The sequence below is a fragment of the Phyllobates terribilis genome, unplaced genomic scaffold (assembly GCF_046119375.1).
Source record: "Phyllobates terribilis strain yellow unplaced genomic scaffold, ASM4611937v1 Scaffold_9__5_contigs__length_417890890, whole genome shotgun sequence".
NCBI classification, from domain to species: Eukaryota; Metazoa; Chordata; class Amphibia; order Anura; family Dendrobatidae; genus Phyllobates; species Phyllobates terribilis.
The window spans coordinates 374,067,089-374,084,298 of record NW_027362769.1 but is presented as its reverse complement, the minus strand read 5'-3'; the positions used below and the strand labels follow the sequence as shown (position 1 = coordinate 374,084,298).

The window sequence follows — 17,210 nt, the reverse complement described above, 5'->3', positions numbered from 1 at the left end:
AAGAATATAACTACTATAATACTGCTCCTATGTACAAGAATATAACTACTATAATACTGCTCCCTATGTACAAGAATATAACTACTATAATACTGCCTCTATGTACAAGAATATAACTACTATAATACTGCCCCCTATGTACAAGAATATAACTATTATAATACTGCCTCTATGTACAAGAATATAACTACTATAATACTGCTCCTATGTACAAGAATATAATTACTACAATACTGCTCCTATATACAAGAATATAACAACTATAATATTACCCCTATGTACAAGAATATAACTACTATAATACTGCCCCCTATGTACAAGAATATAACTATAATACTGCCTCTATGTACAAGAATATAACTACTATAATACTGCCCCCTATGTACAAGAATATAACTATTATAATACTGCCCCTATGTACAAGAATATAACTACTATAATACTGCTCCTATGTACAAGAATATAATTGCTACAATACTGCTCCTATATACAAGAATATAACAACTATAATATTACCCCTATGTACAAGAATATAACTATTATAATACTGCCCCCTATGTACAAGAATGTAACTACTATAATACTGCTCCTATGTACAAGAATATAATTACTACAATACTGCTCCTATATACAAGAATATAACAACTATAATATTACCCCTATGTACAAGAATATAACTAATATAATACTGCCCCAAGTACAAGAATATAACTAATATAATACTGCCCCAAATACAAGAATATAACTATTATAATACTGCACCCTGTGTACAAGAATATAACTACTATAATACTGCCCCTATGTAAACGAATATAAATACTATAATACTGCCCCCTATGTACAAGAATATAACTACTACAATACTGCTCCTATGTACAAGAATATAACTACTATAATACTGCCTCCTATGTACAAGAATATAACTACTATAATACTGCCCCCTATGTACAAGAATACAATTATTATAATACTGCCCCATGTATAAGAATATAACTACTATAATACTGCTATTATATAAAAGAATATAACTACTAGAATACTGCACCCTGTGTACAAGAATATAACTACTAAAATACTGCTCCAAATACAAGATTATAACTACTATAATACTGCCCCCTATGTAAAAGAATATAACTACTATAATACTGCCCCCTATGTACAAGAATATAACTACTATAATACTGCCCCCTATGTACAAGAATATAAGTACTATAATACTACTCCAAATACAAGATTATAACTACTATAATACTGACTCCAATGTACAAGAATTTAACTATTATAATAGTGCCTCCTCTCGAGGAACACAAGACACTTATCTCAGTCTCATTAGCCACTTACCGTTTTAATACTGCCCTTATATTCAAGAATATAACTACTATAATATTGCCCCTATGTACAAGAATATAACTACAATAATACTGCCCTTATGTAGAAGAATATAACTACTATAATACTGCCACTATGTACAAGAATATAACTACTATAATACTGCCCCTATCTACAAGAATACATCTACTATAATACTGCCCCATGTATAAGAATATAACCACTATAATACTGCCCCCTCTGTACAAGAATATAACTACTATAATACTGCCCCTATCAACAAGAATACATCTACTATAATACTGCCCCCTTTGTACAAGAATATAGCTAATATAATACTGCCCCTATTTACAAGAATATAACTAATATAATACTGCCCCTATGTACAAGAATATATCTACTATAATACTGCTCCTATGTACAAGAATATAACTACTATAATACTGCCCCCTATGTACAAGAATATAACTACTATAATACTGCTCCTATGTACAAGAATATGTCTACTATAATACTGTCCCCTATGTACAAGAATATAACTACTATAATACTGCTCCTATATACAAGAATATAACTACTATAATACTGCTCCTATATACAAGAATATAACTACTATAATACTGCCACATGTATAAGAATATAACTACTGTAATACTGCCCCTATGTACAAGAATTTAAATACTATAATACTGACCCTTACTGCTCCCTATGAAATGGGGTTGTCCCATCTCAGAAGATTATGGTATATCCATGGCATATGGCAGAGATATGTGATAAATGGAGCCATATTTATGCGGAGAACTGTGGGCTCACTAGCTGGGTAGTGAGATAGCCATAGATCACTATATTCAGGCGGAGAGGGAATGGATAGCTGGCCGTGCTTACTTGCCTGTGTTCGTAACTCCCATAAGAGTGGAGAGACGCACATGTGCTCTCGCCTTATATTCTGCATGAAAACGGCAGCCACATGCCACTTCACCACTTGGGTCAGTTGCCCCATTCATCACATCTATCCTATGGATATGCTGTAAAAGCCTTAACCTGGAAATATCCCTTTATTCACAGTGATGCCTCCCAGTATATATACTGTCTGTTCCACCATAGGTACACATCAAGTAGCATTTTTCCAGGAATTGTCTCTTACCTTTGCCATTGTCGTACACGACCATTTATAAGAGAGGGGAGTCTGTTCCTCTTCCTCCAGGTTTGGGTCATAAGACTTCTTGCCATCCATTACTAAATCCTGACTACTTGACCAAACTCTATAGGATCCCCCATCGATGATCGGCACCAATCTGCTCGGTAACATGGTAACATTAGCATAACTGCTTCTAGACAATGGCGTGTCTCCAAACGATACGGAGAACACGAAGCAATAGTCTCCGATCTCAAGAGCTAATTTGGGTACTACCAGCTGAGGTCGGCTAATATCAACATTCAGAAGGTGGACCTTGTCGGACTCGTGGTAGTGAAGACAGTTAGTCGCCTTGTATATTTCCCACAGGTGTTTGGTTTGGTAGCTAATACATTCGCGGAGATTGATCTCAGCTTCAATATAATTCCTCTGGGATCTTCTCATTATCACTTGAGTAGGCAGCTCCAGTTGAACTTCTGGTTCCTCACACTCAAGGATCCGAGTGGTCACAGTTATTTCACAGACCCAAAAGCTAATTAAGTTAGAGGCATTGACCCTCACCCTAAAGTCTCCAGGGGCCTTGTAAGTATGGCTCGGGGATGATGAATATGTCACCAAAGGAGAACTATTATCTCCAAAGGACCACACAAATCTAACATCCAGAGGACTCGGAAGCACAACGGCATTAAAAGTTACACTTCTGTTCACAAACGCGTTGACTGGGATTAAATTGAGGCCTACAATCAGTTCTTGGACTTTTATCATCTTTGAGATGTTCTGACTCCCCAAAGCATTGGAGGCGCTGATGTGTATGGTGAGACTTCCAGCACCAGCTGGGGTATAAGTCACGTTTCTACCTGCTAAACTAGTGGCAGGGTGACCCTGCAAATCAAAAAGCCAAGTGTAGGCAACAAGAGATCCATGACTGACTTCCGCTCTGAAGTTCTTCTCAATCCTAGCCGGTATGGCAACTTCACAACAATTTACAAGTTTCAAGTTCTGTATGGCTTCAAGCACAGATATCATGATCGTGTCCCGTTCTTCACTCACTTGGTTATGAGCCACCACAGTCACCGGATAGCCACCAATTTTGGTAAATTCGTAGGTGTAGCTACTATCGTTAAGAACAATGGAGAAATCTCCATTGATTGTCAATTCATAGGTGACTGAGGAACCAGCAAACAAAGTGATGTTAAAGGTGACTAACTCCCCAGGTTCCACCACCATTTTGCTTACGTGCAATTTCAGATCGTGAATTTTGTCTTGCACTGTGATGTTTTTGGAAGCCAATTCCCAACTCACGTCGTTTGAGGCATTTAGACTGACCATAAAGAATCCCGCTTCCTCGAAAGGAACAATGGCCACTTTTCCATCGATGTTCCCACCAGGAATACTCCAGGTCCATGACACATTTGTACCACGCTGAACACTGCTGGTGAGGTACAAGATAGTCCCAGTGGGCACATAATCTCCCTTATGGTCCAAGCTCATGATGGTTAATCCCCCAACGGGCTCTTGAACAAAAATTGTGATCGTTGAGTTAATGGAGCCTAACGTGTTGTTGGCAGCAGCAAGAATCTCCTTGGGGCCAGGACTTTGAAAATTATACAAGATGTAGGATTCATAAGTGAACCAAACCACACTTTCCTCGAGATACCAAGTGTACATCACCCCAGACCCACTGCTTAAACTCATAGTAATGTTGACAGTTGTGTTAAGAGCTGCCGGATTAGGAGACGCCAAGAGTTGAATGTGGCCAAGGGTTTCCACAAACACCACGCTGATCCTGACGCTGGTATTTCCCAACATGTTGACCGCTTTCAGAATAATGGTGTAAGTTTCTGGTTCCGTACTCAAGAATTGATAGGTTTTGCCTGCACCGCTCTGAATTAGACTGTCATTCTTTAAGATAAACCAGCTGTACGAAATATTGGTTCCATCTTTGATGGTGGCCTGTAGAGGAAGACTCTTGTTGGTTGGGAAACAGCAATCGTTGACCAAATCGCCTGTCGTAATCTGAAGACCTTCAATGGTCTGTAATACATAGATTATTATACTATCCTGGAGGGAACCAAGCTCATTCTCAGCTGTTACTATGACGTTAAATGTTCCGATAGAGCGGAAAGTGTATGAGATGGTGGAATTACAAAATATAGGAGAACAGCGATCGCATAGTATCCAGGAATATCGTATATCATCTCCAGAATGGACAAAGGCTGAGAAGGTGACGGAACCATTCAGAGGAACCACCGTCCGGGTGGCGTTCATCGTTAATCCATATATTCGCGTTTTGACTGTAATATTCATATGGGTCCTACAGCTACTTACACCATTGACGCCGTTTAGAATGATGGTAAAGCTCCCTGTGGTGTTATAGATATAAGCAACGGACTGACTTTCAACAGTGAAACCATTCCCAAAATCCCAGTGATACTGAACTTTAGTCCCACTTCCTACACCCGAAAAGAAGTATATCTGATCTACTTCCAAAAATCGTGTCCCGTTGTGTTCAATTTTGATGGTCTCGATAGGTTCTTGGACATCAACCAACACAGTTCCATTGTGGAAGGAGACATTGTTGAAGACAGACACCGTTACTTGATACACACCAGGAACTTTGTACAAGAAGCTGACCTCTGTCCCACCATTATATCTGGAACCATTAACCCCAAAGTCCCAGATGTATCGGTACTGGTAGGACGGGAAGACCATCACTTGAAAATGGCTCTCATTGCCTAGACTTATATAATGTTGAGCTGGTATTAAGGTGACGTTGACTATTTCAGGCTCGATGCAAACATTGGTGTAATAATAAGCCTTATTCACTTGGCTGGAGAGTATAAGGGCAAGCGGGAATATTCCACTTGTCGAGAAGTCATATTCTACTGACGGGACACCATAAATGGTGACACTTGAGGAATCATTGCCAAAGGTCCAGTTAAAGGTGTAGTGTTCATAATCCCCAGTCACATATGCCTTCAGTGTGACATTTGCATTTTCGAGGATGCAAGTAGAGGGCTCTATCTTAAGAACCTGTAGGACATACACACGGACTTGAAGGATCTCAGACAAGGAGTTGACCGCATTGCTGGCTGTTACATTGACTGTGTAATTTCCATCCTTGCAGTAGGTATAGTTCATCATAGGCTCATTACCCTCAAATATATTCCCATCGCCCATGCTGAACCTCCAAGTGATATTGTCACCAGTTTCCACCGAAGCATTAATAAAGGTCTGTAGGCCTCTCTCTGTTGGTTCATCGGAGGTCACAACCAATCCAGTTATCTCCTCGTAAACATGGACAGTCTTCATTGCCCACACCTCGCTAATGTTATTGACAGCCAAGACACTGATGTTGTATGTTCCGGTGCTGCTATACATGTGATTCAACACCGTCTCGCTGGTATTGAAGTGGAAGGTGCCATCGCCTAAGTCCCAAGTGTAGAGGACCCCAAACGGAGAGGGTTCAGGGATGACCTGAAAAATTATCCTTTTTTCTCTGACCAAGACCAGGGCATCGGTAACGATGGTTAAATTGATCAAGGATCCTTGAACCTGCAGAAGTGTCGCCAGAGACGTGTTTTCGTACTTGTTGAAGACAATCAACGTCAAATTATATTCTCCTAGAAAACAAGAATGTCACAAAATTAATTGCTGATCTACAAAAAATGAATTACAAATTATATATGTGATCTTCTAACCACTTAGATGCCACGATCGTGATAGACATCAGCATCTAAGGGGTTCATACTTCAAAAATGAACTTTCTACAAAGCGTCCCAGAGAAGAGGTGGGAAATGATGGGATGACAGGGGAAGCCCATATTTTTATCTAAACACTTATATGATGCCGTCACCGATCACTGCAGCTAGCGGCAGGTAACAGCTGTATAACACAGTTGGCACCTACAGTGTATAAAGTGGGCTTGGTCCATACTTCAGAGCTGGACATGAATGTCTAATGTCGGGAAGGAATTAATTAAGGCCATGCCATGTTGTCAAGGAACTACAATTCCAAGAATGCACCAAAAAAAATTAGAATTGCAGTTCTGCAGCAGCTGTGGAGTCCTATGTTGTGTCTTAAAGGAGTTCTCCAGCTTGGGGGAGACTTATAATGCACAGAATGCCTAATCTGAAGCATAAAGGACAGTATAAATGTATAATATTATCTACGTGGTCATTTTGGATAAATATCTTACCGGACTCCTGGTAGATGTGGGTGATGTTATTCTCTATGAGCACCATATGAACGGAGGGGTAAGGAACTGGGAAGAGGGACTGGTTATACGGAGGCTTGAAACTGTAATCTTGCTGGGTGCTATCCCCAAACGACCATCTAAAAGGGGCAACACAATGTGACATCAGCTGCCGAGCCTTCCCTGTGAAGCCGGTACAAAAACATAACTGAGACTCACCTGAATGTGGCATCAATGGCAGAGTCCACCATGATGGTGGCAGAGAGCTCTAGCAATGCATTCTGGGTCACGATGCTTGGGACCCCATTGATTTGAAGGCTTTGCATTGGGTTCATATTGTCCACTGTGACATTGTAGGTTAGGGAGGCATTGCTGACGTGATTGGAGGCGGTCAGCTGTGAAGGAGACACAAGTTTATACTATGGCAAGTGGTGCCGGAGTTCCTACTGTGACTTAAAGGGGGATATCCATATGTCCATATTTTCCTGAACAACCAGATTTTGGGTGCAATTAAACTCAACCTCCTCTCTCCCCCCCCCCAACACATGCTCACAGGGGTCTAAAAACCTGAGATATGAACTGCTGTATGCTGCATCCTAAGGGAAGAGCTAGTGCCGGAACTACTGATATGACGGGAAGTAGGTATTGAGTGAAGATTCATTTTATGACTAACGATGGCTCCGTGGGGGAGGGTCATAAAATGTTCCATTCCTTAACCATTTACTTATTAATTTACTGACCAAAATGAGTGAAGACTACTATTCCTTTATCTTAATATTGCAAGTAAGAAAGAAAGAATCTAGACCAGTCTGCTAGAACCTCTCAAACAGCAGCTCAGATCTCTGCTTCCTGGACCGTGAACCTGAGTCGCTCTCCTGAAGAAGTACCGGTTTCGCAGAACAGTTAATATATAACTGCGTGGTGTATCACATGAGCAAAGCTCCATACCGTCAACTTGTACACAGCTGATGTCTGGTAGATTACATTGAAGCTGGTGTAGGAGTAGGTAAAAGACGAGCGATCATCCACGATCCATTTGAACACCACATCGGATCCGGATTCCACAGAAGCCACATTGTTCTGTAAGACAGGAGAACATGACATACGGTGGAATATTATGGTTTACATTGAACAAACTTTCCAGAATAAGGGGAACTGCCTAGTAATTCCTCAAGAATCTTCCTGAAGTTCCTCGTGGGAGGGGCTAATGGTAGAAAACCATGGCAGAATCTTAAGTAAGTTCATAATAGAGTTTGCTTTTGGGGATTTTACAATGGTCAGAACCCTCTTTTTAATTAAGACCTATTCCAACTCTTTAAAAATACTCGGACAGTTGTGGGCTAGTCTGTAAATGATAATGATCTCATTTAATGTCTTTCATTTGTAAGTAATCCTCCTTAAGCTCCTCATGGGTGGAGTAAACAAAGAGACCAAATCACAATCAGTAAGTCGGGGAGCTCAGGCGATTTTGGGGAGTCTATCAATGGCAATACCCTAATTTAATATTATCGAAAATATTTTAAAAGCTCCTCATGGGCGGATCCAATAGTAAAAGGCCAAATCACAATTTTAAGCTCGTTTATAGGGGGTAGAAAGGTTTAAAATTGCCTGAAACCCTTCTTTTAATTTAAAGATGTTTCCAACTTGTTTTTTAATGTGAAAAAAAATTATGAGTCTGGGAAACAGATGAGGAGAAAGCATCAATAAAGCCATCATTCCCAAAGTAGATCACAGGGGTTTCAATAGTAACTCAGATTTCTATTTATGTGATTCTCAAACATATTAAGGGACAGCCAAGGATGAAAAAAAAACATGCATGCTTTCTTCCAGAAACAGCCCCACACCTGTCTAATGGTAATGTCTGGTATTGCAGCCCAACTCCTAAATACTAAAGTTATTGGAGCAGAGCGGCAATGCCATGCAGAACCTGTGTACAAGGGGGGGAGGCACTGTTTTAAAGTAATCAAGCTCTTTCTTTCTAATATTGAACATTCCCTTTAAGGAATCAGCGTTGCCTATAATAAATTTAACAACAGGATGTGGATTTGAACATAAGGGCAGCACATGGCGAGACCGCTCTGGGAAACCGGATAGAGGGAGAGACAGAAAAACACTGCACAGGCGGGTTGGCTGCCAGTCACCGGCTGCGGTTTGTGCAACATATGCAATAATAAAGTACTGTGTTCTGCTGAATGTTTCGGAGATGCAGAATCCACCTGCAGAGCAGAACTCTGAATTCAGTCACTCCCTGAATATTTGCCAGTTCAGTCCACAGTCAACATCACAAGTTTTTGTTTTTAAGAGTCACAATGAATAAAATAAATGAACTTTTACCAAAACTTAGAGGGACGGATCAATTTATAAGGTAAGCCCCCTGTACAGTAATGGAGATGAACAACATTTCCAGAATTCTCAAAATACCCACCCCTGCTTAAAATTATTCTCCCTTTTGAACAATCCCTAAATATTAGAAAGGGTTTCTTGATTATAAGTGGTCCCCTTGCTGACAATCCCATTGATCAGGTAGGATACATAATGGTAAGCATTGAATTTCCCTGCAGTGCCACCACTGGTGAAATGAGGTATTGCACAAAGCCCATTCAAATCAATGAACGGTCTGTGCAATCAAGAACAGGAGGGGTCCTCCAGAGTGAAAGACACTCTTTGTAACTGCTTTCCAATAATCAGAAGACCTCCACTCTATGAACTTAGTAATCTCATGGTATATGAAAATGGGTTTCTAAAGTGGACAAACCTTTAAAGAGCTTTACTAATTTTTAGTTAACAAAGGTGGTTTACGTGATCAGGATACTCATGTTTGATCAGAATGAAGGGCAGTTACAAATAGGGTCTATAGCTCTGGAAGACTGATTCTGTCTGGCACTGCACAAAGAGTTTATTGATTTGAATGGGAACTGTGTAATACTTCATTTCACCAGTGGAGGCACTGCAGGGAAATTGGACACTGATAGCCAGGTTTTCCCAGGGATTACACCTGATCAGTGTCATTCTCTGCAGCATATTGTCAAGGGACCTGCCTTAACAAAGGGGGATTGTCCAAGATGGGATTTTCCATGCATGGTTTTGAAACCTACCACCTGGACGTTGACCAGGACTCTCTCCTGGGGGTAGGGGCTCATGCTCAGTCCTCTGATGGGTTCTTCCGTTTTTACTTTCATTGTTCTGTTTTCTGAGCTTATTTCATTTTGAACCAATATTGTGACATCCACTAATCCTTTTCCGAGACCCTTCAGATTGATCTCGGCATATGACACATCACCTCTTACTGTATCACACTCTGGGTTACGGGTAGAAATCACCGGAGGACATGACTGTCCAAAGCTCCAGCTCTGGTTGGTGCCAACCCAATAGACCGTAGAATTGGATCCCGTGAGGAGTTTGAGGACCAGAATGGTATAATTGACAGGGATGTAGTAGATGTCATCTTGGGCAATTGGGTAGACCACTGTCAAGCCTGAAACCGGGGACACCACAGAGAAGGTACAGGTATGATTAGCTTCCAATAAAGGGTTTCTAAACCTCGCCATGGCGGTGTATCTACCAGGAGTCCGGAGACCATGATTAGCTTGATGGCCAAAAAGTGGAGAACTTTCTTCAGTGGTTCCAATGACTCTTATGGAGCAAGAGGCTCCACCATCTTGTCTTCTTGGCCAATTTCCCATTGAGTTGTTGACCAAAGACTCTCCGAGAAGATCTCCGGTAATACAGTCCATCCAACTCTGCTGGCGAAATACATGGTAAGATCTGGATGGGTGGCAATGTAGAAACTTCCTTGGCGGTGAATCATGCTGAAGAACAAGGAGGGAACCTCGTGGCATCTCGACACGGACATGTTCAAAAGAGGCCTAATAAGTCAACAAAAATAAATTTACTAAATTCTCCTAATACCAGGTCATCATAATACAAGATATGAAAATGCCCCAATAAAATGAATTAGCCTTAGAGAAGAAGCAGATAGATGAAACGTGACAACCACTCTTCTAGTTCAAAAATGTGCTCGAAGAAGTTGTCAGGGCCCTTCCCCTACTTGTCATCAAAAAGAATTAGAGGACTTCAGTGAGCAAAGGGGAAAACTTCTTACAAGACACAAATAACATAAAATTTGGGCTATGTCTTAAGCATGGGAGGGACAGTTAAAATCTATGTACAGGATAGGTGGATAATGTTAGATTGGGCGGGGTCTGACCACAGGGACCTCTACCAATCTCTAGAATCTGGGATCTTTTGTCCATCTTCCTGGCTCAACAAAAGACAAAAAAGTCGAGCACCCCATTCTAGCAACAGGTAGGGGTCCCAGTGGTTGGACCCCCAAAAATTGTAGTTTTTTCCTTCCTCCATATTCATAACGTTTTCATTTTTTTTGTTACATAGTTATATGAGGGCTTGTTGTTTCGCAGAACAAGTTGCAGTTTGGAATGACTTTATTCACTTTTTAATATAATGTGCTAAAAGGCAATAAAAACATTCCAAATGAGGTAAAATACAAAACACAACAACCCACAATTCCATCATTATTTTTTGGGTTTTCTTTTTACGCCTTTTCAGGCCTGTCCGATTATGGCGATACCAAACATATTATTTTTTATATATATTGTAGTGGTTAAAAAAAAAAATTCTGAATTTTGTAAAAACAATCAATTTGTTTTATGTCGCCCCTTTCTGAAATCTGTAACTTTTTTTATTCTTCTGTCGATGGAACTGCAATTTTTATTCTTACTATCTTGGGTACGTGCAACATTTTGATCACTTTTTATGGGATTTGTTTGCGGTGGAATTGCGGCAATCCAATTTGTTTCCGCTTTTGCATTCATTTTATAGGTAATTACGCATGCGGGAATGCAAAATATGAAAAAAAAATATATTTGCTACATTACGGTAGATATGTTTGGGGAAGATGGGGGTGACTCAAACTTTTACATTTTTGGGGGGTAGGTTATATATATACAGTACAGACCAAAAGTTTGGACACACCTTCTCATTTAAAGATTTTTCTGTATTTTCATGACTATGAAAATTGTACATTCACATGAAGACATCAAAACTATGAATTAACACATGTGGAATTATATACTTAACAAAAAAGTGTGAAACAACTGAAAATATGTCTTATAATCTAGGTTCTTCAAAGTAGCCACCTTTTGCTTTGATGACTGCTTTGCACACTCTTGGCATTCTCTTGATGAGCTTCAAGAGGTAGTCACCGGAAATGGTTTTCACTTCACAGGTGTGCCCTGTCAGGTTTAATAAGTGGGATTTCTTGCCTTATAAATGGGGTTGGGACCATCAGTTGTGTTGTGCAGAAGTCTGGTGGATACACAGCTGATAGTCCTACTGAATAGACTGTTAGAATTTGTATTATGGCAAAAAAAAGCAGCTAAGTAAAGAAAAACGAGTGGCCATCATTACTTTAAGAAATGAAGGTCAGTCAGTGCAAAAAATTGAGAAAACTTTGAAAGTGTCCCCAAGTGCAGTTGCAAAAACCATCAAGCGCTACAAAGAAACTGGCTCACATGAGGACCGCCCCACAAAGGAAGACCAAGAGTCACCTCTGCTTCTGAGGATAAGTTTATCTGAGTCACCAGCCTCAGAAATCGCAGGTTAACAGCGGCTCAGATTAGAGACCAGGTCAATGCTACACAGAGTTCTAGCAGCAGACACATCTCTACAACAACTGTTAAGAGGAGACTTTGTGCAGCAGGCCTTCATGGTAAAATAGCTGCTAGGAAACCACTGCTAAGGACAGGCAACAAGCAGAAGAGACTTGTTTGGGCTAAAGAACACAAGGAATGGACATTAGACCAGTGGAAATCTGGGCTTTGGTCTGATGAGTCCAAATTTGAGATCTTTGGTTCCAACCACCGTGTCTTTGTGCGACGCAGAAAAGGTGAACGGATGGACTCTACATGCCTGGTTCCCACCGTGAAGCATGGTGGAGGAGGTGTGATGGTGTGGGGGCGCTTTGCTGGTGACATTGTTGGGGATTTATTCAAAATTGAAGGCATACTGAACCAGCATGGCTACCACAGCATCTTGCAGTGGCATGCTATTCCATCCGGTTTGCGTTTAATTGGACCATCATTTATTTTTCAACAGGACAATGACCCCAAACACACCTCCAGGCTGTGTAAGGGCTATTTGACCAAGAAGCAGAGTGATGGGGTGCTACGCCAGATGACCTGGCCTCCACAGTCACCAGACCTGAACCCAATCGAGATGGTTTGGGGTGAGCTGGACCGCAGAGTGAAGGCAAAAGGGCCAACAAGTGCTAAGCATCTCTGGGAACTCCTTCAAGATTGTTGGAAGATCATTTCCGGTGACTACCTCTTGCAGCTCATCAAGAGAATGCCAAGAGTGTGCAAAGCAGTCATCAAAGCAAAAGGTGGCTACTTTGAAGAATCTAGAATATAAGACATATTTTCAGTTGCTTCACAGTTTTTTGTTAAGTATATAATTCCACATGTGTTAATTCATAGTTTTGATGCCTTCAGTGTGAATGTACAATTTTCATAGTCATGAAAATACAGAAAAATCTTTAAATGAGAAGGTGTGTCCAAACTTTTGGTCTGTACTGTATATATATTTTTAATATATTTTAATAATTTTTTCTGTATCTTTTTTATTTATTAGTCCCCTTAGGGAACCAATTCTAAATTTCCAGGAGTAATAACAGAGGAATATCAGAATGCAGAACTGTAAGGAAAGGCAGAGTCTTGGCACATTACCAAATACTGTGTGGCATTTCTTGGAGGAATTACGAAGAGGAATTCCTTCAACAGAATGAAGTCGGGGAGACTGGTAGTGGTCTGGGTTGGCACTGAGGTGGCAGAGACGGTAGATTCGTTGGCAGGGAAGCAGCCGCTCTCCACCGGTAGGCTGCTGTTTGTGTAATTAGAGGACCCCAGGTCTTCCTCGCACTCGGGGGGACTCTCGTTGATGTCCACGGTGGTGGGCAGAGAAGTCGGACTTTGAACAGGACAATCTGGAAAGAAGAGAACAGAATCTATCCCTCCATAATGTCTTCAGGGGTTAACGGCGGCCGTACGATACATGTTATAAGGACTACACCCTCCCACATCCCCGTCCACGATGAATGATGTGCCCAGATTTAGCCATATGATTATAATATGGGCGCTGTGTTATACCCACACCCTAGGTATGGACGCTCGCCTCCACAGCAAACCAAGCAGGGAGTTATTTTTTTATGTTTTTATGTAATCTCCGTGGTAACCACATAGTTTGGTCAAATTTCCAGAATGTTTTAGCTATTTTACATTTGGATAAAGTTGTTCATTTTCCAAGTGTCTTCAGGACCATGTGAGGAATATACAGTCCTGTCCATGGGACCATGTGAGGGGTATACAGTCTTGTCCTCAGGACCATGTGAGGGGTATACAGTCCTGTCTTCAGGACCATGTGAGGGGTATACAGTCCTGTCCTCAGGACCATGTGAGGGGTATACAGTCCTGTCTTCAGGACCATGTGAGGAATATACAGTCCTGTCCACAGGACCATGTGAGGGGTATACAATCCTGTCCTCAGGACCATGTGAGGGGTATACAGTCCTCTCCTCAGGACCATGTGAGGGGTAAACAGTCCTGTCCTCAGGACAATGTGAGGAATATACAGTCCTGTCCTCAGGACCATGTGTGGGGTATACAGTCCTGTCCTCAGGACCATGTGAGGGGTATACAGTCCTGTCCATGGGACCATGTGAGGGGTACACAGTCTTGTCTTCAGGACCATGTGAGGGGTATACAGTCCTGTCCTCAGGACCATGTGAGGGGTATACAGTCCTGTCCTCAGGACCATGTGAGGGGTATACAGTCCTGTCCTCAGGACCATGTGAGGAATATACAGTCCTGTCCTCAGGACCATGTGAGGGGTATACAGTCCTGTCCACAGGACCATGTGAGGGGTATACAGTCCTGTCTTCAGGATCATGTGAGGGGTATACAATCCTGCCCTCAGGACCATGTCAGGGGTATACAGTCCTGTCCTCAGGACCATGTCAGGGGTATACAATCCTGTCCTCAGGACCATGTGAGGGTATACAGTCCTGTCCTCAGGACCATGCCAGGGGTATACAGTCCTGTCCTCAGGACCATGTCAGGGGTATACAGTCCTGTCCTCAGGACCATGTCAGGGGTATACAGTCCTGTCCTCCAAACCATGTTAGGGGTATACAGTGATGTCCTCGGGACCATGGCAGGGGTATACTGTCCTGTCCTCGGGACCATGGCAGGGGTATACAGTCCTGTCCTCGGGACCATGGCAGGGGTATACAGTCCTGTCCTCGGGAACATGGCAGGGGTATACAGTCCTGTCCTCAGGACCATATGAGGGGTCTACAGTCCTGTCCTCAGGACCATGTGAGGGGTATACAGTCTGGTCCTCAGGACCATGTCAGGTGTATACAGTCCGGTCCTCAGGACCATGTCAGGGGTATACAATCCTTTCCTCATGGACTACGTCAGATATCTACAGTCCTGTCCTTGGGACCATGTCAGGGGTATACAGTCCTGTCCTCAGGACCATGTCAGGGGTATACAGTCCTGTCCTCATGGACGATGTCAGGGGTATACAGTCCTTTCCTCAGGACCATGTCAGGGGTATACAATCCTGTCCTCCGGACCATGTTAGGGGTATACAGTGATGTCCTCGGGACCATGTCAGGGGTATACAGTCCTGTCCTCGGGACCATGGCAGGGGTATACAGTCCTGTCATCGGGACCATGGCAGGGGTTTACAGTCCTGTCCTCGGGACCATGGCAGGGGTATACAGTCCTGTCCTCAGGACCATATGAGGGGTTAACAGTCCTGTCCTCATGACCATGTGAGGGGTATACAGTCCTCTCCTCAGGACCATGTGAGAGGTAAACAGTCCTGTCCTCAGGACCATGTGAGGAATATACAGTCCTGTCCTCAGGACCATGTGCGGGGTATACAGTCCTGTCCTCAGGACCATGTGAGGGGTATACAGTCCTGTCCATGGGACCATGTGAGGGGTATACAGTCTTGTCCTCAGGACCATGTGAGGGGTATACAGTCCTGTCTTCAGGACCATGTGAGGGGTATACAGTCCTGTCCTCAGGACCATGTGAGGGGTATACAGTCCTGTCCTCAGGACCATGTGAGGGGTATACAGTCCTGTCCTCAGGACCATGTGAGGAATATACACTCCTGTCCTCAGGACCATGTGAGGGGTATACAGTCCAGTCCACAGGACCATGTGAGGGGTATACAGTCCTGTCTTCAGGACCATGTGAGGGGTATACAATCCTGTCCTCAGGACCATGTGAGGGGTATACAGTCCTGTCCTCAGGACCATGTCAGGGGTATACAATCCTGTCTTCAGGACCATGTGAGGGTATACAGTCCTGTCCTCAGGACCATGCCAGGGGTATACAGTCCTGTCCTCAGGACCATGGCAGGGGTATACAGTCCTGTCCTCGGGACCAAGGCAGGGGTATACAGTCCTGTCCTCGGGACCATGGCAGGGGTATACAGTCCTGTCCTCAGGACCATATGAGGGGTCTACAGTCCTGTCCTCAGGACCATGTGAGGGGTATACAGTCTGGTCCTCAGGACCATGTCAGGTGTATACAGTCCTGTCCTCAGGACCATGTCAGGGGTATACAATCCTTTCCTCATGGATTACGTCAGACATCTACAGTCCTGTCCTTGGGACCATGTCAGGGGTATACAGTCCTGTCCTCAGGACCATGTCAGGGGTATACAGTCCTTTCCTCATGGACGATGTCAGGGGTATACAGTCCTTTCCTCAGGACCATGTCAGGGGTATACAGTGATGTCCTCGGGACCATGGCAGGGGTATACAGTCCTGTCCTCGGGACCATGGCAGGGGTATACAGTCCTGTCCTCAGGACCATATGAGGGGTCTACAGTCCTGTCCTCATGACCATGTGAGGGGTATACAGTCTGGTCCTCAGGATCATGTCAGGTGTATACAGTCCGGTCCTCAGGACCATGTCAGGGGTATACAATCCTTTCCTCATGGACTACGTCAGACATCTACAGTCCTGTCCTTGGGACCATGTCAGGGGTATACAGTCCTGTCCTCAGGACCATGTCAGGGGTATACAGTCCTGTCCTCATGGACGATGTCAGGGGTATACAGTCCTTTCCTCAGGACCAGGTCAGGGGTACGTACGTAGTTCCATCTTCAAGAACCTTCTGCTCTACAAATTGAGTAACAAAAATAATAAAAACTAAAATAGCTGCAAACATCATTTAATCAGATGATCTCAGTGAATTCGGCTGATTTCGCAGCAGCAGCTATGAAGATGAATCAATGGTCGTCTGTGCCGAGTATGAGCCCCTTATAAATACAGGTACAAGAGGGGTCTCCTCCATGATGTCCACGCACTCAAATGGCACGAATAGTAAGGTGTCACGCACAGTGTGAGAAAGACTAAGTGCAACACAAAGGGATAAGGGGAAAGGAGCCCAGGCACTAGGGGGAGTGGAGACCCCTAAGCTGATCTGATATCACCCTGCCTCCCCTATCGT

At 43.0% G+C, this 17,210-nt stretch overlaps 1 protein-coding gene across 2 annotated transcripts in view; it reads right to left on the bottom strand.

Moving 5' to 3' along the window:
* Nucleotides 1-17,210, bottom strand: part of PKD1 (polycystin 1, transient receptor potential channel interacting) — a 184,924-nt gene that overhangs the window by 106,964 nt on the left and 60,750 nt on the right. For both annotated transcript variants that reach the window (XM_073648383.1, XM_073648384.1), the window contains exons 9-14: nt 13,403-13,659; nt 9,755-10,525; nt 7,608-7,739; nt 6,879-7,054; nt 6,663-6,799; nt 2,474-6,087 (exon numbers count right to left, since the gene is read on the bottom strand). In XM_073648383.1, coding sequence (XP_073504484.1) covers nt 2,474-6,087; nt 6,663-6,799; nt 6,879-7,054; nt 7,608-7,739; nt 9,755-10,525; nt 13,403-13,659 — 5,087 coding nt within the window. The remainder of the gene's footprint in view (nt 1-2,473; nt 6,088-6,662; nt 6,800-6,878; nt 7,055-7,607; nt 7,740-9,754; nt 10,526-13,402; nt 13,660-17,210) is intronic.